Here is a 23,616-nt window from a genome sequence, read left to right on the forward strand (position 1 = left end):
CTTCTTAATATTATTTTTAATTTCAAAATCCTGCTGACTATCATTGGCTACCCTATATGCATAGTTAAGCTCTCGATTGTTTTTTGTGATCCTCATTTGATTCCTATAATCTGCATTTGTTTTCTGCAAGCGTCACTTCTTCCAGATATACCTTTTAGTTGAAACATCCTGCTGACTGACACTGCCTACGATATATGATAGTTAAGCTCTCGATTGTTTTTCTGTGATCCTCATTCGTTTCCTGTGATCTTCATTTATTTCATGCGATCCTCACTTCTTCTTGATATTCCTTTTATTTGCATAATCTTGCAGGCTAGCATCATCTACGCTACAGGCTTACTGTAGCTCTCCATTGTTTTCTGCGATCCTTATTCATTTCCCTCGAGCTACACTTCTTCTGAATATTATTTTTAATTTCAAAATCCTGCTGACTATCATTGGCTACCCTATATGCATAGTTAAGCTCTCGATTTTTTTCTGTGATCCTCATTTGATTCCTTTAATCTGCATTTGTTTTCTGCAAGCGTCACTTCTTCCAGATATACCTTTTAGTTGAAAAATCCTGCTGACTGACACTGTCTACGATATATGATAGTTAAGCTCCCGTTTTTTTTTCTGTGATCCTCATTCGTTTCCTGTGATCTTCATTTATTTCATGCGATCCTCACTTCTTCTTGATATTCCTTTTATTTGCATAATCTTGCAGGCTAGCATTATCTGCGCTACACGCTTACTACAGCTCTCGATTTTTTACAAATAAAAATAAAAATATTAGCTTTTACTAATAAGGAAAAAACGGATTCTATCCACATAAAAAATAGAGAACTCTCTGATATCATGTTCGAATCAAATTCTAAAATTGTCGAGGATCTGTTGAATCGCTTAGAGGCAAAATATAGCCTTCCTGAAAATTTACAAAAAATTTTGGTAAAAAAACTGAATCAGTTGTTTGCAAAGTATTTAAAACTTCAAAGGCAGTATTTCCGCCGCTTCGAAAAACAAAAAGCTTTGAAGAATATCCTGAAAAAACAAAGAGAAGAAGGATAGAAGCATTAAAAGTATCTATTTCAGAGATGGAAACTTATTTATTTAAGAACTTGCGTACTTTGGATAAAAAACTGTAATTTGTATTGTTAAAAATGGCGTTTTGAGTGAAAACAGACCAGAATTAGAAGTGCAGGAAGCAAAAGCAAGAATGTCACAACCTAATAATTCAATCCTATTTACGGATGACGAAGAACTTGCACTTTTGCTAAGATACGATGTACTTCGGAAACGTTTATGAAATAAAAATGTTGATGTTTTTCCTCCGTATAAGAAAATCGCAAATGCCAAAACGAAGTGCTATTCTCCAGATTCGACAATTGAAACTCATAAAACAGGAGCTACTCTACAACTTCAGATATTACTGGACCATATAACTTAAAGAATATTCAAAATTAATAAACCACCTGCTAAGGTAAAGAACTTAAAACTAAAAATTAAGTACGGTTACGATGGGTCACCCGGAATAAATCTTTATCAATATAAGTAAGAAAATAAGGAAAGTTATACTCGAAGTCTATTCTTGATGTAAATGGTTCCACTTTTTATTTAATCCGCAGACGAATCGATAATAGTCGATAATAGTCTGTAAACAGTATGAACTATGGAAGAAAATGTAGATGCATTCCAGTACAGGTTACAAACTTTGCATGCACAGTTCGGTTTAATGGAACATTTCTTATAGATTGCTATTCAAGCAGTTGTATAAGCGTTTTTCTCAAAACCACGTTGTTCAAATTGGCGCACACGATTACTTAAAACCTGTCAAACCAATTTTTTTATTTTTGTGGTGTTTCTTCAAAATCATCAGACAAAGTCAATCTTATTTGCAGCCCTATACACCAGATGCTCCCCTTAATTCAATTTTTCTTTTTCCTAAATAACTCATTTCCTGAGCATTTTAGGTGAAAGATGCCCCTAAATATATTAGAGTAGACTCTAATCTCTAATAGTACTAAAATTAAAGTATAATTTTTTTACTTAACTCAAAAGTCATTCTACTTTGATTTATTTAGTGGAACATTTTATCTGCATGCTCAGAAAATCAGTTATTTCGTAAAACGAGAAATTCATTTCAAAAATTTATGTTTAAACAAACCTGGTAAAAAGTGTTTGATTCAAATCCACTACTGATGGGCATAATTCCGAGATTAAAAAATTAAAAATTCATTTTTTAAGCTTTGCAGCGAATGAAGATGTTGCATGAAATGTGATAAAAAAATATTTTGAATGTTTAGTAACTCGTTATTTTATCCAAGTGGGAAGAATTTTTTATTGAATAAGAAACATGTTTTTTTCTTGATTAGGTTTGAATATTTCTTCCGCTTGCGGCATTTTCCGTTAAAATAAGTAACATGAGCTTTCAAAGACAAAGAAAATGTTCCTATAAAAATAATATAGGATAAAAATAGACTGAATTTGAATGGAATTTGAATAGACTGAATTCGGAAATTACTCTTTTATTTCAGGAGAAAATTGCTGTATTTGTTTATTGTCTTCCATACCCTTAAGCGTCTTTTATTGTTAGTACTTTAATAAAAAAAACAATAAAACATTTTTTTGCAAACTATAGTATTGAATTTTTATTTATATTATATACTTACTCAGAATGGTTTCCTGAAACCACCCTCTTATCTTACCCTTATCTATTATTACAGAAAATTACGTGTTTACCAATATATTTCCAAAATATTCGAAAAAATATAATGTGTCACTTCTTATTAATAATAAGTATAATAATACTTTTTGAATTCTTTATGATGGTGTAAAACTGCAAAATTCCTACAACGATTCAACAGATTAGGTTAGATACCCTACGAAACATTATGTTCAAGAAATGTTTTTCATAGATTTTTTATGTAACAAACATATACGTTATTGCTGTCTACTCAATCTGCAAAGTGTGAACAATTAAGAGGAACAATATTTTTGCACAAAATAATGTGCACATACATTTTTAAGCAAAACCAGGTCCCACCGTAGAGGTTAAGGAACACTTTTAAACGTGACAGTTTTTCCACAAGTTATTTAAAGTGACGAATATTTAAGAATATTATACCAAATAAACGCAAAAACAATAAGCAATTCAAATTAAGTCTTCAAATTTTAAAAAATATAGTTACCATTCGTTACCGGAGAATTTCCTCTACTTTGCCGGAGATTTTTACCGTTACCGGTAATTTCAGGTAACGACCCAACACTAGCATAGATTAGCTATATCTTTGTCGCGTAATTCTTCGCGGGAAAATTCAAACCATCTGAATGATGAAAAATAAAAAATTAAGTAAAAATGGTTTCTAAACATGAATTTCAAAGTGTAAATTCTCAATATGGCTTTCATGTGTTATTAATAAATAATAGCGAATAATAAATACGAAGAAAAGAAATGAAATAGTCTGCCCAAATAGCTTCTGCCCATTGCCGATGTGCTTGTATGTTTCGCGAAAAAAAATCAATTTTATTCGAATCTTCATCCCCTTTGTTCCTAGCTATTACCTCGCTTTATTCGGTTTTTATTTTCGATTTCTCGTTTTGGGCGTTTTTAGACATAGATAATTTAACTTACTAATCAGCTGGATCAGCTATCAAGTAAAAAGACGCGGTGGCCACGCACCCTGATTGGTAAAAATTCTGAACCCATATGCTTTAATTATGGCAGAGGTTCTTGAGTGCTGCGTATAAATTACTTTGAATCTAAAAAGTATTAAAAGGTTATTTGTTCTGAAAACTTACGTTGAGAACATACCAGGAAGTCAATATAATATAATAACGGCCTTCTATCTTTTTTGTCATAAAAGCTTCCATATTTCCCTATTTTTCTTTCCATATTTGGCTGAAACTACCACAAAATATTGCTCAACACATACTGATAAGAAAATCCTAATGGGTAGCAGTAAAAAAATCAAAGTTTTCGAGATAGGTCGGGTTGAAAGCGAAGAATATGGCCATAAACAAATCTAATGTCTCGTTCGAAACTTAAAGATGAGGTGCAGATTTCTCAATAAATCAATCATTGATAACACAATCAACGATGACACAAAAAACACTGGCAAGATCAATCCAGATAATAAGGGCTAAGAAGGGTAAATACTGTTCGAAATATTAAAGGTGGAGGACAGTCCAGTCAGTTGAGACAATACTATTGATCAGTCCAACCAGTGTCTTAACTGGTTGAACTACCAAAGTGCATTGTCTTTGTCGGTTGGACTGATCTATAATCTTGCCTAATATAGCTGGATTATTAAATATCTTTAGCAATAAATGAGGTTTGCAATAAACGAGTGTTGCAATAAACGAGGTTTGACTGTACTCTAAACTTAATAATTCCCATTTAGAGTTGGAAAGTTTAATTTTTTCGATAGCAAATTGAATTCAGTGAATGGTATATGTAAAAAATAACTAATGAAACCGAAGTTTGATTAAAAAATATTTCAAATAACATAAGCTACAAAATAAGTTATTTTACTGTACAAAATTGATAAATTTACAGTCTTCTAAATTTTTTTTCCTGGTGCTGAGTCTAAATATACACAATTTATAGTTTTTTCCTAATTCCTATCCTCCAAAACTAAGTCTGTGAAATGAAAAACTTATTTTGGTCTTTTTCTGCAATGTTTATTTATAAATCTTCAAAGTAGAAATATATTATATTGCGAATCTTAAGGATTAAACTAATTTCATAAAATATATAAAATTAGGTGACATAAAAATTATAAACATAAAAAATTTTCCACATTTTATTAAATCCTTACAATTCCTCTGTAATATAATATAACATATTTGCATTATATTCTAGCATACGTTCGCTTCTTCGCTGTCCGGATTTTCCGTCGCGACTCTAACATTTCTTTTCGCTAATCTTTCGAAAGCTCTTGTATATTTGCACCCTCCGAGATTCCGTCTTTCCTTCAGAATCTTGGCATAAGCGGTCAGTAAAATCTGTATACTCGGAACCCCTCACCCACTCATCCGCCTCTTCAACTGTTTCACGACAATGAGTTGCCTAGCTGTTTTGCATTTCCAAATGTGGTATATATCTTCCTCCTCTTCTCCACATAAGTGGCGAAGACAATTGTCTTTATAACCCTTATTTCCTCTTTTTCTCACATTTCCACATCTTAGCGCAGCCTACTGTTCCTTTTCTATACTTTGATATCTTTCGCTTCTCAGTTTTCTTCCCTCTCTATCCCGCCTGTTATACTTTTGCATACTTTACAATCATTTAAATTATTAATTTTTTCCAATCGGACTGACAATCTTGTTCCATTTTCTCTAAAATCCCTCTTCCTAATTTCCTTGATACATCTTCTAATGCTGCCGCTAATTAATTTCCCTAGGTTGATGGATTACCGTTTATATAGCTTCTTATCTCCTCCATCAGACAAATTGTAGGTAACCTTTCTTCCTCTATTTCTAAAATTTCATAAAGATAGTTACTCGTCCTTCTTCTAGTCTCAATTTCCACGCTTCTTCTTCCTGACTTTATTTTCCAGATGTACGTAGTATTTCTATCCAATACCATATTCATTTTTAAATATCTACTCTGCACTTTCTCCTTTTCTTCCCTTCTTCTTCATCCCTATATTTCGATCCCGTGAAGCGCTCCTGCTTTTGCCAATACATACAGTATGTAAAGATTTCTCTCGAACACGTTAATTCCTGCCCTATTCCTGTCCCCACGCTGCGTTGATAGATTTTTATGTGTTGCCTTCCAGAGCTGCTAGGTGTTTGTTGAAAGATCCGCCCGATGAAAACCAAATACGTAAATATTTAAACCTGTCTACTATTTCGAGTGGTTCTCCTTTAAATTTTCGTTCTTCTCCACATTTATTCCTATTCCCTTTATTAAACACCAGAACCTTGGTTTTTCTTTGACATTCACTGCTAATTTCTTCTTATTAGCATATTTTTCCAGCGTATTTAACATTTCTTTGAGACTATCCGCGTGGTCGGAGGTAATCGCTAAGTCATCCGCGAATTTTAAAGTAAACATCTTCAATTTTCCAATTACGGTTCCTCCTTCATTTCTGTTGGTCTGCTCATCATCTATGTCGTTCAAGAAAATTTCAAAGAGGGCCAGCCTCAAGGGGTTCCCTTGTCTTACCCCTATTTTTGTTCTAAAATTCTCTGAGATTTTCGCTTTTGTTAATACCTCGTTAAAAGTGTTCCTGTAAACGCTCTTGTTCACATCGAGCATTCTACCACAGATTCCTACCATGTTTTTTTAAAATCAATAAATGCTATGTATAGCTTTCCCTTCTCTTTTTTCAACTTGTTGTTTATTAAAGAATTTTAGACAAAGATGTTGTCTCTGGCACTTCTTTTTCTCCTAAAACCTGCCTGACTCTGAACAAGCTCTTTTCCTCTACTTATTCTCCTAGTCTTGCATCCATTATAGCCGCTAATATTTTGTAACCTAAATCTAGCAGCGAAACTCCTCTATAGTTTTCCGTGTCACCGTCGTCCCTATTCTTAAATGATGGTACTATTCTGGATATCTCTAATCCTTTATTCATAACTCCATTTTTCCATAAGTCGTTTATTACTTCATGCATTTACTTTTGGCTTCCCTGCAATGAATTCTATTGATACTCGATCCTCCCCAGGTGCTTTTCCTCTTTTCATTGTTCTTATGCATTCAAAGAATTCTTTAAACTCAACTTTTCCATTAAGTCACTCTTCGGTTTTATATAGATTTTCTCTATTGCCCGTCGGAGCTCCCTCGTTTTAAATCTCAGCCCCCCTACTCTCTTTGTCCCGATCGCTCGCTGATTCTTGATTGTTCTGAATTTTCATACCTTCGCTTCCTAGTAGAGTTTCCTATTTTTCTAAGCTAATTTCTTCCCGTTCGACGTTCCCTTTGGTTTTTGGTCTAAATTTTCTAATTGCGTTCCAAAAGTCCCCTGATTATCTACTGTTCCCTACCTGTTTTCAATTTTCTTCTTTTCTTTGTTTCCATTTTCCCTTGTATGAAGTTTTTAACCTCTTTTTTCATACACCAATTTCTCCCGCTCCACTTCTCCCTTTAATTTTAGAAACATTTAAAAAGTTTCCAACAAATTTTTCCTCTGTTCTTTGTATGTTTAAAAAAATTATTGAATCTTTTATGATTATAAAATATAAGCATTAAAAATAAAATAATAATAATAAACTAAATGAACAAAGTTGGCGAACCTTGACTGGTAAAAATTTTTGAAACGAATTAGCATTCCAAATTAACTGATTGATTTTTCTCTTTGCTTCTAATAACTCCTGGTAGAAAATTTTATATTGGAACAAAAGTTACAGATAACTGAAAGCCGATTTAAATTAATATTCAATTGAAGTTCTATTATTGCTAATCTAGTTATTTTAAAATATATTTTAACCTATGACAAACTGAAATTGATAGCAAGTAGGTGAGTTATTAGTAAGATTTTTTATTCTTCCAATGAAATAAATCGGTTATATCCTTTACGTATTTCACTCATTGATATTTTAGATCATAATATTTGCGGCTATTAACATTTCATATATATATATATATATCAAATATAATAATTTAAACTTGTTCAAAATAAAATCTATGTGTGTCAATCTCGAATGGTAACTTGAATAGATTATTAATTTCATTCTACTAACATTCCAAATAATCATAGATTTAAAAAGAATTTAACATTAATTAAAAAAAAAATTTGGACTAGTGCGAAATTGACCTGATAATTCGTATAAATACTCTTCTAAATTCTTAAAAAATCCCAGACTTCTTATTCTTTATCCTTAAAGGATATTTATATGAAATAGAATTTCTGCTCGCCTATCCCTAATTTCCACTTCCCCATGCTACACGCATCGGAAAAGAATGAAAACATTTTTTATTACACATATAATTATCAGAAGTATATACTTTCATTGTAGAGTAAATTTTAGGGAAAAGATATCAGCGATATTTACTTAATTTTTTTAAAATACTTTGAGCTCTAATTTGTTTTTATTAATGTTCATAAGGTTAACAACTTTTGTATGCTTTAGAACGTAGTTAGAAGATTAAAAAATTATTTATGCACCTAGTTAATCGGTTTATACCTACTTTTAGTCAAGTAACTACAAAGTATTTTACATGTGTCTGGATATGCAACGTCTTCTCTACTTAATGGATTTTCATGTGCTTAAAATTATATGAAAAAAATAGTTTTTAAAGTTTTAAATTGTCTTAAAGAATTGATGGTTTTGCGCTTGTCTACAAACCAAACTTATTTCTAAATGCTTTGATTTATGGTATTATGGAAATCCTCTTCGGTATCTTCTTCAAAAATGTTAATTTACATCATTTGTTTTAACAAAAATAAAAATAAATAAGAAGCGTATTTGTGCCTTTTTATGTTCAATTTATAGATTCAAAATATTTCGTGCATTAGAATTTCCATTTAGTTTCGAATTTTTTAATTGTAGACTTTGTGATTAACTAAAGCAATTCTCATTATCTACGCACGTTTTGCAAACACAGCAATTCGTAGTACATCCCTTTTTTTGCAATGAGTTCTTTGTGGGTGCCACTTTCGACCACTTGTCCGGAATTTAAGACACATATTATATCAGCATTTTCGACAGTTGAAATCCTATGTGCTATTAGAATGCAAGTTCTACCTTTCCTTGTTTTATCTAGTGCTGCTTGGACAATCTAAAATCATAAGTTTATATTAATAATTTTCATTAAAGAATTAATGTCAATTCATTTTAACAATTTAAACAAATGAAAGGTATCATGCTATAAATAGCATAACCATCCAATTATTCTCGAAAAATAAAAGGCAAAAAACAAAACTTTTTCTCTCAATTTTCTCGGAACCAAATAACATTTTGCCCATCAAGCTTTCTACGCTTCAATTCAAGACTGATTTATCAGGTCTAAAAAATAAATACTTGACTGTCATTACTTTGATGTCTTGTATTTCTTGGGCAAGCTTGAATTTTTTACCGCCCTAAGGTACTTTTAAAGGGTCAACTTTAAGTTTTGAAACACAATATAAAAAATGGCGTCTCTTGAATTTAACCTCAAAAGTCATCAGTGAATACAAGTGTTTAAAAAGGAGCATTTAAGACATTGCATTCTTTTTGAATTCCAATTTAAAAAATGCAGCTGAGGCAACTGAAATAATTTGCTCATCCATACGAAAAGGTGCGGTGAAAATGGTTTTGAATTGAAATGCAAAAATAATGCACTATATCGAATGCTCCTTCTTGAACGCTATTGTATCCAACAGTGGGGTGCTTCTACTGTATTTCTTAATGTAAAAAATGTTTCATGAGAGTTGAGAACTTATAAAAAATAAGATAAATAACGAACAAACAAATAAATGAAAAAGAATCTTTCCGCTGCGCGTGCACATTCTCATCGCGCGCTTGTCGCGAGACTGTTGGTTCTCACGTTTCGCGCTGGACAGTATATTTATCTCGCGCTTCGCGCTCGACTTTTCTGCACAGACTATTTAAAACTAAAGGTAAAAGTATCGATAACAGTAATTTAATGATTGTGAATTCTCTTTTGTTAAAGCTCCTTCTGCTTTAACGAACACATTCTCATCACGTATCTCGTGCTTCGCACTCGAGTTTATCCATAAAATTTTATATCATTCCCATAAATGTATATTATTATAATTCGCAACTTGCATTGGTATTAAAACAGACGAAGTTTCATTGTCCTGTTTAAAAAAATTTGAAAATATTTTTTGCAATTCATTTTGAATTCACCCTAAATTATTCTTAGTTTATTCTAAATTTTTTACATTCTTCTAAATGTGCTCAATTCTATTGGTTGGAGAAAGTTTTTTAAAGTTTTTATTTCATTCATCTTGAAGTCTTTAAAACTCACCCTAAATTTGGAGGCATTTGATCAAATTCTTTTGAAGTTTATTTAATTTTTCCCTAATTAATTTCAATCTCATTTTGAATTTATTGAATTATGATCGGACAAAATGTAGAACTGATTTATTTTGAAAGTGGTTAGTTTAAATAAGTTTGTTTTGGAAATGTTATATCAAAATTTTTTCTAACTAATTGAAAATTTTAGATTTCAGTATTTTTTAAAATATTATATTTATTTCATAAGATATTGTCTTAAAACTATTTAGCTTCTACGTTTTTAATTTTTTAAAGAATGTTTGCGTATCAAATTTCTTGATTCAGAAAGTACGCTTTTAATACTTTGAATTATAATTTTTGTTTATTTTTCATGTTTTGAATTTGAAAATATAAATGAGAAAAAATACTTTTTGGAGATTAAAAAAAACTAGTAGATTTTGGTATGCTAAAAGTTAAAAAAACGGCCTGTCGTATGAAAAAATAGGTGAAGGGAATTTTGTAGCTACGTTTTGGATCATACGCCCTTCTGAATATTTTAATTTTTTCTTGTGCCATTTCTCCAAACAGTCAATTTTATTATTTATAATGTTATTTTTTACGATTAAAACGAAAACTACGCGTTTTATCAAGAAATCATTTCAAAAAAATTTTGAGATTTTTTTGGGTTAAACAACTTTTCTCATATATCTTGTGTCATTTTACCAAAAATGTATTTTTTTTATTTTTACTATAATGTTGTTATTCACGATTAAAATAGAAATTACCAATTATATAAAAAAAACCATTAATAAAACGTGTTGTTCTCTACTTTCGGTAAAAAAATGTTATCTATTTATTTTTTATTAGCTTGTGGCATGTATCGAAAAATTTAAGTTTTGTATTTTCATTGTTTTTTTTATAAATAAATAAATAAATAAAATCTTGTAGGGCTTTCGAAAATTAACATTTTACTTTTCAAGTGCTATAAACCAGGGTACAGAGAATTTTTGAATCATGAAAAAATGTGGTCTCAAAAACTTTCAAAATACGCTCACTTTTATCATTTTTATCCCAAATGGCTGACAAACGAACTTCGCATTTAGCTTAGGACACTAAAAGAGTGTATCAAAGGCCAATCTGATAGATTATTTTGTTCAAAAGTTATCGTGCCCATAGACAGACAGGCATAAAGACAGACACATTCGTAACAACCTGCTTTTTGGATTAAAGGGGTCTGAAAACGTGAATTTTTGACAAAAACTAGGAGGGGGGTCAAATTTTACACAAATTTAATACCTTCTATGATGAGAATGTATTTACATGAAAAAATAACAAATTATTAATTAATTTTTTTAAAACCACACACACGAGACGAAAAAGGAATTAAATGACAAAATTTGTGGTTAGAATGTGCCCACGAAGCGGGCATATTTTTTTTGTTTTTTACTGTTATTCATGTTTTTCACGATTAGAACCAAAACTATACATCCTATCAAAAAGTGGTTATTAACACATTTGGAGATCTTTTTCAAATGCACAATTTTTGTCCTTTCATCTTTTACCGTATTTTTCATAGTTTGGCCGAAAAATGTAATTTTTGGATATTTCATAATTTTGTATGCTGTGAAAATATGAAATTTTGGGTTTTCAAATAAATACAAAAAATTGTTATGATAATTTTGTAGGGCATTCAAATTTGAATTTTTTTCATATTGTGCGTTATTTGGCCTAAAATGTCCATTTTTGTATGTTTTTTGAAATTTTGTAAATGCCATAACTGGTAATTTTTGATTTTATGAAAAAAGTCATTAGAATAAATTGTTCAAATTTTTGAATACCACGAATAAACGTACAGATAATTTTTGAATTTTAAAAAAAGTGGTCTTAAAAATATTCAAAATGTGCCCACTTTTTGAATTTTTATCCAAAATGGCTGGCTAACGAACTTGACCTTTAGTTACACAAATCTAATACCTGCTCTGATGAGAATATAAAAGTTGCCGAAAATATATAGTATTAACAAATTATAAAATATCCCAAATTTCAAATAACGATAAGATTTTTAATTGACAAAAAATGAAATTCCGAATATAAACATTTCCGAAACTAACATTCATCGACTTCGAGACCGACTTATATAATAAGCGAATTATTAAATTCCCAAAAGTATTTCAATTTTTTAAATTTAGAACTGCTAAACATATTTAATTGATTATTTATTTATGAGATAATAAATAAGGCACGCAATTTAATGATTCATTTATTAATAATTTATTCATTTATTCCGGAAATTTTAAATTTGGGCAAATTTAATTTTCAAAAATAGAAATATTTTTCGCAATTTAACTATTCATTTTTATAACTCAGCAATTTTATAATTCGTTAATGTATATGCTTGGGGCCATTTTTTTCCACTAATTTGTGGATATGTTATTCATTTTTCCTTATTCCGTATTAGTGCCGGATATTCAAACACTTTTAAATATAGTGATGAAGAACTAATTTTTTTATATATTTCCGTTTTATAATATAATGCTACTATATATAATAAATGTAATTATTATATCTATATATTACAAACAAGGAATACGATAAATCATAAATTATTGTTCTCTAGCACAATTAAATAACGAACTTTAAAATGTGATATTTTTGTTAACAAGTCGACTTTGGAACGATGCTAAAATATCTTAACATTTATACAGTCACTCGTAAAAAAAGACCGTTAGCGAATATATATATTTTTTTGAAATTAAATTAAATTCTGAGAATTGAGAACAAGAAAATAAGTATTATGAGATGTTTTTAAATTTACATAAATATAATTTTTATAAGAATCTTGAGAAAAATTAAAAACCGATTTAATTCCTGAAAATATTTTTAACTGGTTCAAATATTACTCAAAATTTAAAAAAATTACCTTATAATCTTCTAAATTTTCCCAGAAACTTAAAGAAAATTGGTTTCTTCTCTTGAAAACTTTACAAATTATTTTAAAGCTGCTAACGTTTAGTTTTAAAATCTTTGAAAATCTAATTTTCTAAAAATCTTCATTGTTTAAAATTAATTTTGAATCTCTTGAATTCTAAGAAAGCAATTCTTGAATCTACTTGATTTTTATTTGTTTTTATTCCTGGAACTTACAAAATTGAAACATTTTGCTTTAAAGTTTTATAAACTCTTTTTCGAAAATTTATCAAATTGTTTGATATGTTTAAAAACCCTTTTGAATTTTGCCTTAAAGCTCATTTTTAAAAATTAAAAATAATTCCCCAGTGGGCACAAAATTTGGCGACCTCTTTACGATATCGTTTCGACATCTTTACGACATCTTTACGACATCCTATGTCCATGTCGTTAAGGTGTCTTTACGATATCGTAAATAAGTCTTTACGATATCGAAAAGACACCGAAACGACATGGACATAGGATGTCGTAAAGATGTCGTAAAGATGTCGTAAAGAGGCCGCCAAATTTTGTGCCCACTGGGTCAGCATTTTCACACGAATATAAGATTTTTTTATCTTGCCAGACCTTCTAAACCTTCTAATCTCTAAAAATTATTAAAATTTTTCCTGCATTTTTGGTCTGAAGAAATTTCAAGAATTGCCTTAAAATCTTTTAGACTCTTCTTTGGCAATTTTTAAAATCCTTTAAAATCTTTCCAAATGATCCCTTAAAATTAATTTTTCGAAATAAAATATTATTTTAATTTTTCTAGGAACCTGAAAAAATGTCTTTCATTTTTGTGAAACTTGACAAAATTCTTTAAAAAATCGTTACAAGGTATAATTATTTTTGAATCGTTTCAAAATTTATGAATATCTTTTAAACTTACTCAATTTTTTTCTAAAATTATGTAATGTAGCAAAATTGCAAAATTCTGCTTTAAAATCTTTTTGCACACTTTTTAAAAATTTTAGGAAATGATTCAAAATGTTTGATGATTTTGTTCATAATTTTCTTTCGAAATTCCTTACAAAACAATCATTTCAAAATTTCTCATAAATCTTAAGAACTCTTTTCCATTCACCTGACACCCTGAAAAAATCCATTTCACCTACAACATTGGTAAATTTTGAAAAATTAAAATAATTATTTCGAAGTCTTCCATATTCTATTACCCCACATTTTTAAACCTTCAAAGCTTAAGATAATTTTTTAAAAATAAAACCTAAATCATTTCATCTCAGATCTTTCATAATTATTAAAAAGCTTCTCACTTTTTATTCGATATCAGAAAATTGATACATTTTGAAGAGTTTTTAATGGTTCTACATGACAAAAGCCATATAACTGTCAAAGCTACTAGAACAAAGTTACTACTGGCGCCGCCGCATTGCCATTTCAATACATGGACCATTTTTAACTTCGGTGGCTGGTCAATGATTTTTTAGGTTAAGTCCGCAGAGCCGCCACCCATTATATTGTGGTCTGCCCTTTAGAACTACCGTAGGACGAAAAAAATTCAAGTTTACCCAAGAGTATCAAAACATCAAAGTAAAATCACCGAATTAATTTATAGACCTAATATGTCAAACGTACTTTTTGATTTTTTTTCTCAATACAAATTTGAATTTTGAGAACGTTTTTTGTCTTTTGTAAAATCGTAAAAATGTCGCTTACGCTGTTACGGAATGCTACCTTTTAGATGATTATTTGATAAAAGTACCACAAATGAAATGTATCAACACCTTTTCGCTTTCTGAATCTAAAGCAGAAGTAGCTTCGTCCAGTAATAAAATTTTTGGATTTCTAATAAGAGCTCTAGCAATAGCAATTCTTTGTTTCTGGCCTCCAGAAAGCTGAGTACCTCTGTCTCCCAGTTTAGTCTCATATCCATGTGGTAAAGCACAAATAAAATTGTGCACATTGGCTTCTTTTGCTGCTGCGATAATCTCCAATATTGGCACTTGTCTAGTATTATCTCCATAGGCGATATTTTCTGCAATGCTACGAGCAAATAATGTTGGTTCTTGTGATACTAATCCCAACTGCATTCTTAAAAACGATTGTGGTAGCATTTGTATATCTTTGTTGTCCAATTCCTACAGAAGGAAAATCAAATTTTATTCGGAAAAATTACGGCCTAATTTTTTGTAACATCAACTAGTATTTGACAGGTGAAATAAAAATTAGCGAATTCATTATATGCGTAATTTTTCACAGAAGGGGCATTTTGGTCTCCATGGATTATATTAATAAAACTAATGTTTTTTTTATTGCTAAATTTGGTGAAGATCTTCATGCATGCGCCTGAGGTAAATTTTGAAGTCACTTCGGAAATAAGTTTTGAATGTCGGAATTAGGAACTTTCTTCGTAAATAAAAAAAGGGCCAACAGAACCTTGCGTTTTTTTAGTATGCATCGAGGTAACCAGAAATAAATTTCATATTTCACAACAGAAGTTACTGAATGAAACATTAAAATTTGGTTCAGAGCGGCAGAGAATGATTTGCCGAAGAATTTTCAATCCATTTTACTTTAAAACGTAAGGAACAATTTTTGTGTTATTTCCCATCGACGTAGCCGCCGTTTCATGTTGTGGCGTCAGCTAACAAGATGTGTGCACGCCGAGAGCCAAACAATAATACCAATTGCATTGGACGTTACATAATTTTTGTACATAACATGGGAAAAAGTGGTTTTTACCATAAGTATATTTAGATGTACTTTTTTTTTAATTTTTATAAAGAAATTTAATTAAATCATAAAAACACACAGGGAAAAAGCATTTTTGCCTAAACTAATAAAAAAAAGTTTTGTCCCATGCAAATTATATGACGTTCTTTAGAGTTAGATTCATATCTCGTTGTTTATTTATATGTATTGAACTAAGCTAACTAAGACTATAAACAATTAACAGTGATTTATTATAAATGCTTTGTGGAAATTGTGCTTATATTGTTAATTAAATTAAGAGTATAAACCTAATTAATTTTTCTTCTAATTGATGTTTATTTATCAATTTTAACATTATTTACTACGTTTCTGTTTTTAGCACAAAAATAAATAGCGAACTGGGTAAATGTGAAAGTCAAAAATCGAAATTACTTTAAAATTTTCAAAACAAAAGGAAAGGCTAAAAAGGAATGAAAACTGAGGTGCAAAAAATTTAAGAAAATCCTCTTGAAATGACTGAAGCTAAAAAAAGCAACATTTACGTAAAATTTTTGAGTACCTGCTTCATAAAAAGATAAACTCTAAATAGCATACATAATTTATTATTTTCTTATTAAGTTAAAAAATAAGTTTCGATTTATTTTACTTATGAAATTGATACAAATCAGTAAATTTAGTGGATTTTAAAGGATTTATTTAAGAGAAGTGATGTATTTCGCAGGTTTTCTAAGATTGGAAGAGATCTGGAATTTTTTTAAATTCACCCTGAATTCTTATTATTTTATCATGCATACTTTTACTTCTTCGGAATTCTTTCGTATTTTTCAAGTTCACTGAAATTCTTCTAAATTAACTCACTTATTATACAGCTTCAAAATATAAATTTTTAAAATTGAAGAGTTTTGAATTTTCAAAATTTATAGTTAAAAGTTGGGCAAGTGTTAAGTATTACTATTATTTTCTTTCAACTTCAATTTGAAGGATTTAGAATCAGAAACCGTTAATGCTTGATAGTATTTAAAATATTTCATTTATACATTTTTAAAATTAAGTAAATTTAAGATTAAATTCTTCACAATTGAATATGTATTTTTTTTCAAATATTTAAAAAAGGCCTATTAAAAAAACATTCAAAATTGTATAAGTTTTTACTATTCATTTTAAAAATTCCAGAGTTCAAAAAACAAATTCACCTTTGTTTTCACCGTTCACAATAGAGCAATTTTCAGTTAGAAAACTTTTAAATTGAATTTTTCAAAAAAAAAAAAAAGTTTGAAATTAAAAGTTTTTGTAAATAGCAAATATAACAATGAAAGCATGCATGTTCCAGAAACTTAAAACTTGATAAAATTCCGAAGATCATCTAAAAATAATAAAAATTAAGTCACGATGTAATGTGGTATTAAAACTTTTTTGTACTCAAGCCCTTAAAAATGTCTATTACTTTAAGTAAATTTAATCGTTTAGAAATAAACAATTTTTAAATTGACAATGATAATTTTCAAAATTCTATCATTTCAACTTCAATCGCCAAATTTAAACCTATGAAAGGGAGAAATTAAAAATTGTGCGATTAGCTTGAAAATTCTGAATTTAAAAATTGAAACCATTAAGAATTAAAGAAATTATTCAATTGCTCAATAGAAAAATGTGTGTTTTTTTTAAACTGAGTTTAAATGTCGATATTTTTGGAACCTTTTTGAAACTGACTAAAATTAAATTGGTTGAATTTTGAAAAGTATAATTGAGAATTTGAAAACAGTTAAATTCTAAAAGAGTTAATTAACGTAAAGTAATATCAATTTTTATGGGCTTAAGTACACAAAGGTTTAATATCACAATTCTTTGCAACAATTTTTTTTAAATCTTAAATGAAGTTCGGATTTGTTTAATTGTAAGTTTCAAGTTTCAGTAGTGTACATTTTTTTTATCTTTTAATATTTTCCATATGAAATTACTTTATATTTTGAAGGTTTGTTAAAAAAAATTATTCAATTTTAAAGGTTCACAATTGAACATTTTTTCACTTCGAACGGTAAAAATAAAGGTGAATTCATTTTTTGATTTTAACAAAGTTTGTCTAATCAACTTTTGACCCAAATCATAATTTCTTTAATTTAATAAAAATTCTGGTTTCTATAACCTGAGAAGCTTTTGCTTTAAAATATTAAATTTAGTTTTCAATTTACACTTCTTCCTAATGAAATTGTCTAAATTGAAACATTTTAAATTGAAAATTATTTTATACGTTTTCCTTACATTTCCTACGCTTTCAATTCGAAATATTTAAGAATAAATAATGGTCTCGCCGGATTTCCAAGTTAACTATACTTTTTAATCTTCGTAAAACTAGATGTAGTAAAGTTTTCATATCGAGATATCTATTTTCATGATTTTCTCTGACAGTCTCCGTTAATTGTGTTTATTCGTTTCGGTCATTTCAGTGTGCATGAATTAAAAATGCAAGTAAGCTTTGATATATTTTTGAATTTGATAACCATTTAAAACTATTAAATAAAACAAATTTTTAAAGATAATTTCATTGATTTTCTTTGTAAATTTCCATATTATTTTTTCCATTTCAAAAAATTGAAATGATTTACAAAAATACATCATACTTAATACATTTGTTAGCAATATAACTTCTTGTTACCTTCATATTGTTATTAGTTATAATGAATACAGACTCAATAATTATTTAAAAAGTTATTAAAGATTTGGAAAAATTATTTTCATAATCAAGTGTGTCTTTTCTTCACAATTACAACAATATAAAAATCTAATTTTTCGATTTTTTTTGCAATTAACGGTGTTTGTTTCAATCTCCGAAAAATTAGAAGTGTTACGAGATTACAATTTTAAAATGATATTTTTCTGAAAAAAGATATCCTAACATCGCTCCACTAGGAATCGAACCACAGAACTTATGATTACCAGTCCGGTGCTTTCGCAATGTAGCTATTAGAGAGATCGAAAGAAAAATACTTTTTTAGAAATATACGCTATCTCAAGCCAGAAGTTGCATTTATGATACGAGTAATCGGAGGGAATCTGTATTATCAGTAGAGTAGTTACCATCGATCTCTATAGATGTCATTCCACATTCTGTGGACAATAGAAATGAAAACTATCGATCAACTTAATTCTTTAAATAACAAAAAATACTTAACGTCATTTTTGATAAGATGGAAAATAAATTAAATTTTTATTTTAATTATATGTTTCTGAAAAAAGATCTTCTAACATCACTTTATTAGGTATCGAACATGTAACACCTGGCTTGAGATAGCGTACATTTCTGAAAAGGGATTTTTCTTTCGATCTCTTTAATAGCTTAATTAGGAAGACACCCTACCGGAATTCCGAAGTTCTGTTTTTCGATTTCCAATGCAGCGATGTCATATAATCTTTTTTCAGTCAAATATAATTTTAAAATTAAAAAACTTTATTCTCCATTTTGTCAAAAATGAAGTTAAGTATTTTCTGTTATTTGAAGAGTTAACTTAATCGATAGTTTTCATTTTTATTTTCCACAGATTGTGAAATGACATCTATACTGATCGATATTAACTAAGGTGAGTGTGCCAGTTATCGGAAGCTTAAGGCCATGTGACGAGTGGGTCACGTGACTAGATTTCTACCTTACCCTCACTTTTTTATGTCCTACCTTAGTATCACACGAAACGCCACATCGAGTTGAAAATTTGGGATAATAAACAAGAAGCACTACGAATGGTGGATCTGTTCCTAAATTTGTATATTTATGAAAAAAGTTTTTTGTGTTAAATAATTTTTTTTTATTCTTTCATAATTATTGAAATTTAGGACCAGGCCCACCTTTCTTCGTGCTTCTTATTTATTATGCCAAATTTTCAACTCGATGTGGCACTTCGTGTAAAAATAATTTGGGAAATAAAAAAATTGAAGGTAAGGTAGGAATCGGATCACGTGACCAACTCTTCACATGGCCTTAAGGCGAATTTCAGATTTCAAATGCTTAATAAAACTATATTAAATATATTTAAAGCTTCAGAAATAGGTTTTATCAAATGAAGCGTACCTTTAGAAACATAAATTACTTATTACTTGTAACATATCCTATTAGAATTAATATTATAATAAAATTGAAGTTATACATAAGAGAATGCATGGGTCATCGGCAAGTCAGAAACCTAGATGCTTCAGTTATCAGCACTTCTATGTGTGAGTGCTCGGCAATAGCATTTAAGAAGAAAATTTTTTGCTGAGAACGAAGAACACAACAGCTTACTATATATAAAATACTGCACATCTGCCGATAACTTATGCATTGCCGAAGACTGGCACATTTACCTTACTATGCTGATAATACAGATTCCTTTAAATTAAAATTTTGTTCTTTAAGGGCATGTGACACAGCTAAATACCTATATTGCCGACCTCACTTTATCAGTTCACTGAATGTTTTTTTGAACCTAAAAACGTTTTTTGTAAATAAAATATCGAGCTGAAACTTTGGGAAATGTATTAGAGTACAATAAAGTATGTTTAGGTACTGTCTTTTGGTAGGAAATTTACTGAAAATTATTTCATCTGTTTTCTGAACCTCGACATTTTTTGAACGTTCGAACTTTTTTTATACATAAAATATCGGTCTCAAACTTTGAAAAATGCAAGAACCGAAAGAAAACTACGTTAAAGTAGAAAGCTTAATAATAAAAGATGTAAAAAAATATATTTCAACAGTCAATTCCAACGGCATCAGCCGGTAACGTTGTACACGAAAATACGAAACCTGGCGGCCATTAGACGAGGCTCGAGAGGGTTCGTATTTTCGTGTAAAACGTTACCGGCTGATTCCGTTGGAATTGATTGTTGAAATAATTTTTTTCACATCTTTTATTACTAAGCTTGGAACTTTAACGTAGTTTTCTTTTGGCTCTTGCATTTCTCAAAGTTTGAGACCGATATTTTATGCATATAAAAGTTCGAACGTTCAAAAAATGTCGAGGTTCAGAAAACAGATGAAATAATAGTAAAGTTCCTACCAAAAGGCAGTACCTAAACGCACTTTATTGTACTCTAATATATTTTCTAAAGTTTCAGCTCAATATTTTATTTAGAAAAAAAGTTCTTGGGTTCAAAAAAATATTCAGTGAGCTGATGAAGTGAGGTCGATAATATAGGTATTTGGCTGTGTCACATTGCCTTAAATTGAGTATTCTAACATTTCGCCATACTCGGTCGGTAACATCGAAATCTATAAGGCCATAACAATTGGTGGACTGCAAAGCATTGATTACATAGGAGTTTGACTAAAATTAATTTTTGTAGAAGAAAGTAAGGGAAAAATCGCCATTTCTTTAATTATTGTTAGGAATTGCATTTTGAGAAAAACAAAATTACCAAAGCCTGTAATCTTTGAATTTTTTCAAATAACTTAAAATCTTTTCAAATAACTTTTTGATTATTTGCTTAATATTCTTTAAAATCACTGAAACTTATGGAAATATTCTTAAATTCTTTAAAAATGAACTTAAAAATCCCGTCAAGTCCCTAGTTATTCCTTAAAATCACTTGAACTCTTAGAAATCCTGTAAGATTTCTTGATAATCCTTAAGGGCTGTGATACTTACAGTTTCTCCAGTTTTTATCCACAAAAATGAAAATGTTTAAAAACTGAATTCGGAGATGTTATAAAATATCATAACGGACGTCTCCAGACTCTTTTTTGAGGGATAATAACAAAAAAAATTTATTGTGCTAAATAAAAATTTTATGTATATGCATTATTTTGAGGTTACGTCGTTTTTCATCTCTGCCTTTCCGATAATCTGGAAATTGTGAATATTGTGTTGTTTGGAAGTAACGCTCGGGTGAATTGTAACACACATAACCTCGAAATATACACGCACGTAGTTAGCAATATCAAAAAAATTTTGATAAAAAAAGAAAAAAAAACGTGTGCGGAACGTCCGTTAGCATGTTCGCTATCATTTCCCAAATTTTTAAGACAAAATATTTATTATTCTAGAAAAAAGCCGGGGGAACCAGAAACTGAAAAAATCGACAATTTTCTAAGTATCACATGCCCTTAAACTCTTCCGATTTTTTTAAATGCCTTCAACTTCTTGACAATTATTTCCTTAAAATCTTTGAATTTTTTCGAATTCGAATCTTTTTAAATATTTTTTCACAAACTCGCATGAAATTCTTTAACATCACTAAAACTGTCTTAAAACCTTACAAAATAATTTGTAAATCCTTCAAAGTTTTTGAGTTATTTTTAAAGCCTTTAAAACGAAACTTGAAGATTCCGCTAAGTACCTAGTAATACTTTGAAATCATTTGCATTCTTAGAAATCTCGTAAGATTACTTGAAAATTCTTAAAGTCCTCCGAATTTTTTTAACTCCCTTCAACTTCTTTGAAATCATTTGAAAAATTGTTAAATTGACTAAAATTAATTCAACTCCTTTAAATCCAAAATTCTTCCATTTTTCTTAGGCTTCTTATAATTTCTTGAAAATCTTTAAATCAATCAGTTTTTTTGAATACCTTGAAATCTCCTCAAATTCATTACATATGTTTTAATAAATTTTCAATAACTTGTTTGATTGTCTTTAAAATCATTAAAACTGTCGTAAAATCTAATAAAATCTCTTGTAAATCATTAAATCTTTTTGAACTATTTTTGGATTTTCTTTAATTCTTTAAAAAGAAACTTTAAGATTCCGCCAAGTCCCTAGTAATTCCTTAAAATCACTTGAGTTGTTAGAAATCCTTAAAAATCTCCGAATTTTTATGATCCCCCTTCAACTTCTTTGAAATCATTTTAAAAATGTCAAAATTGACTAAAATGAATTAAAATCTCTTAAAATCCTTAATTTTTTTTATACTCCTTAAAATCTCTTGAAAATTCTTAAATCATTGAATTTTTTTAAATCCCTTGAAGTCTCTTGAAATTTATTATAATCTTTTTAATTAACTTTTTAAATAGCTTTAAAATCTTTAAAATCACTTAAACTGTCTTAAAATCTTTTAAAATTTCTTGTAAGTTTTGAAACGTTTTCGAATTATTTTTAAACCCTTTGAAAGAAAATCTTAAAATCCCGCCAAGTCCCTATAGTAATTCCTTAAAAACACTTCAATTTTCAGAAATTCTTCAAGGTTTGTTTTGAAAATCCTGTAACTCTTCCGAATTGTTTTGAAATTCCTTTATTTTCTTTAAAATGATAAAATTTTTTTACAAAATCTTTAAAATTCCCTCAAAATCGTTCAATTTTTCTGCATTATTTTAAAATCCTTTAAAATGGGATGAAATCGTTAAAAATCTCTTGAGAAATCCTAAGATCACTTAAAGTCTTTGAAAACCCTTTAAAGCCTTTTTGATAAAACTTAATTTGATATGAAACGACTTAAAATCAATTATTATCGAAAAGTATTATGACAAAAGTCGCCGGCAATTGAGGTTATATCCTTAATTGCGGCAAATTATAATTTTTCGTCATGGATTGCCTAACCGTACATTTTCAAAATTGCCGAAAATAATGGAATAAACGGCTTTTCCTTCTTAAAAGCAAAGCTATATCACTATTTTTTACTTACTTTCGCCGAAATTAATTAATTTTAGTCAAACTTCAATCTAAACAATGTTTTGTAGTCCACCGAGTGGTATAATCTTATCGATTTCGATTTTGCCGACCGAGCATAACGTAATATTAGCATACTCAATAATAATGGTTACAGAAATGAAAAAATAGTCAGGAAAAAACCTGGCAAAAGCCAAAGAATAAGACTAAGTTTTGCGCCCACCCTGGTAAGTATAAGAAACAATTTAAGCACGGAAAGCAGTCGCAAATCCAGAGGGGGGCCATGGCGGCTGCCCCACCCCAAAAGTCCAGACTCGAATTTTGAAAATGAGATAATTAAAGTTTATTATATACGAGGGTAGTTCAATAAGTCCTTAGAATGACCAAAAGATGGCGCGCGAATCGCTCCAAATCATCTGTTTTCAGTCAGCACCACTCTCGACTAGATATATGGTGCGGTCACAGTCCACATCTTCTGAGTTTACGTGTTTTTATAACCAATTGAAAAAAAAATTGTTCGTTAAGAAAAATGGAAAAAAAACGAGTTCAGAGCGGTAATC

At 29.3% G+C, this 23,616-nt stretch overlaps 1 protein-coding gene across 1 annotated transcript in view; it reads right to left on the minus strand.

Moving 5' to 3' along the window:
- Window positions 1-8,394: 8,394 nt before the first annotated feature.
- Window positions 8,395-23,616, minus strand: part of LOC117177914 (ATP-dependent translocase ABCB1-like) — a 55,677-nt gene continuing 40,455 nt past the window's right edge. Inside the window, exons 16-17 of the mRNA XM_033369013.1 lie at window positions 14,559-14,912; window positions 8,395-8,704 (exon numbers count right to left, since the gene is read on the minus strand). Of these exons, the coding sequence (XP_033224904.1) occupies window positions 8,504-8,704; window positions 14,559-14,912 (555 nt within the window). The 3' untranslated portion in view covers window positions 8,395-8,503. The remainder of the gene's footprint in view (window positions 8,705-14,558; window positions 14,913-23,616) is intronic.

The sequence above is a fragment of the Belonocnema kinseyi genome, chromosome 8 (assembly GCF_010883055.1).
Source record: "Belonocnema kinseyi isolate 2016_QV_RU_SX_M_011 chromosome 8, B_treatae_v1, whole genome shotgun sequence".
NCBI lineage: Eukaryota > Metazoa > Arthropoda > Insecta > Hymenoptera > Cynipidae > Belonocnema > Belonocnema kinseyi.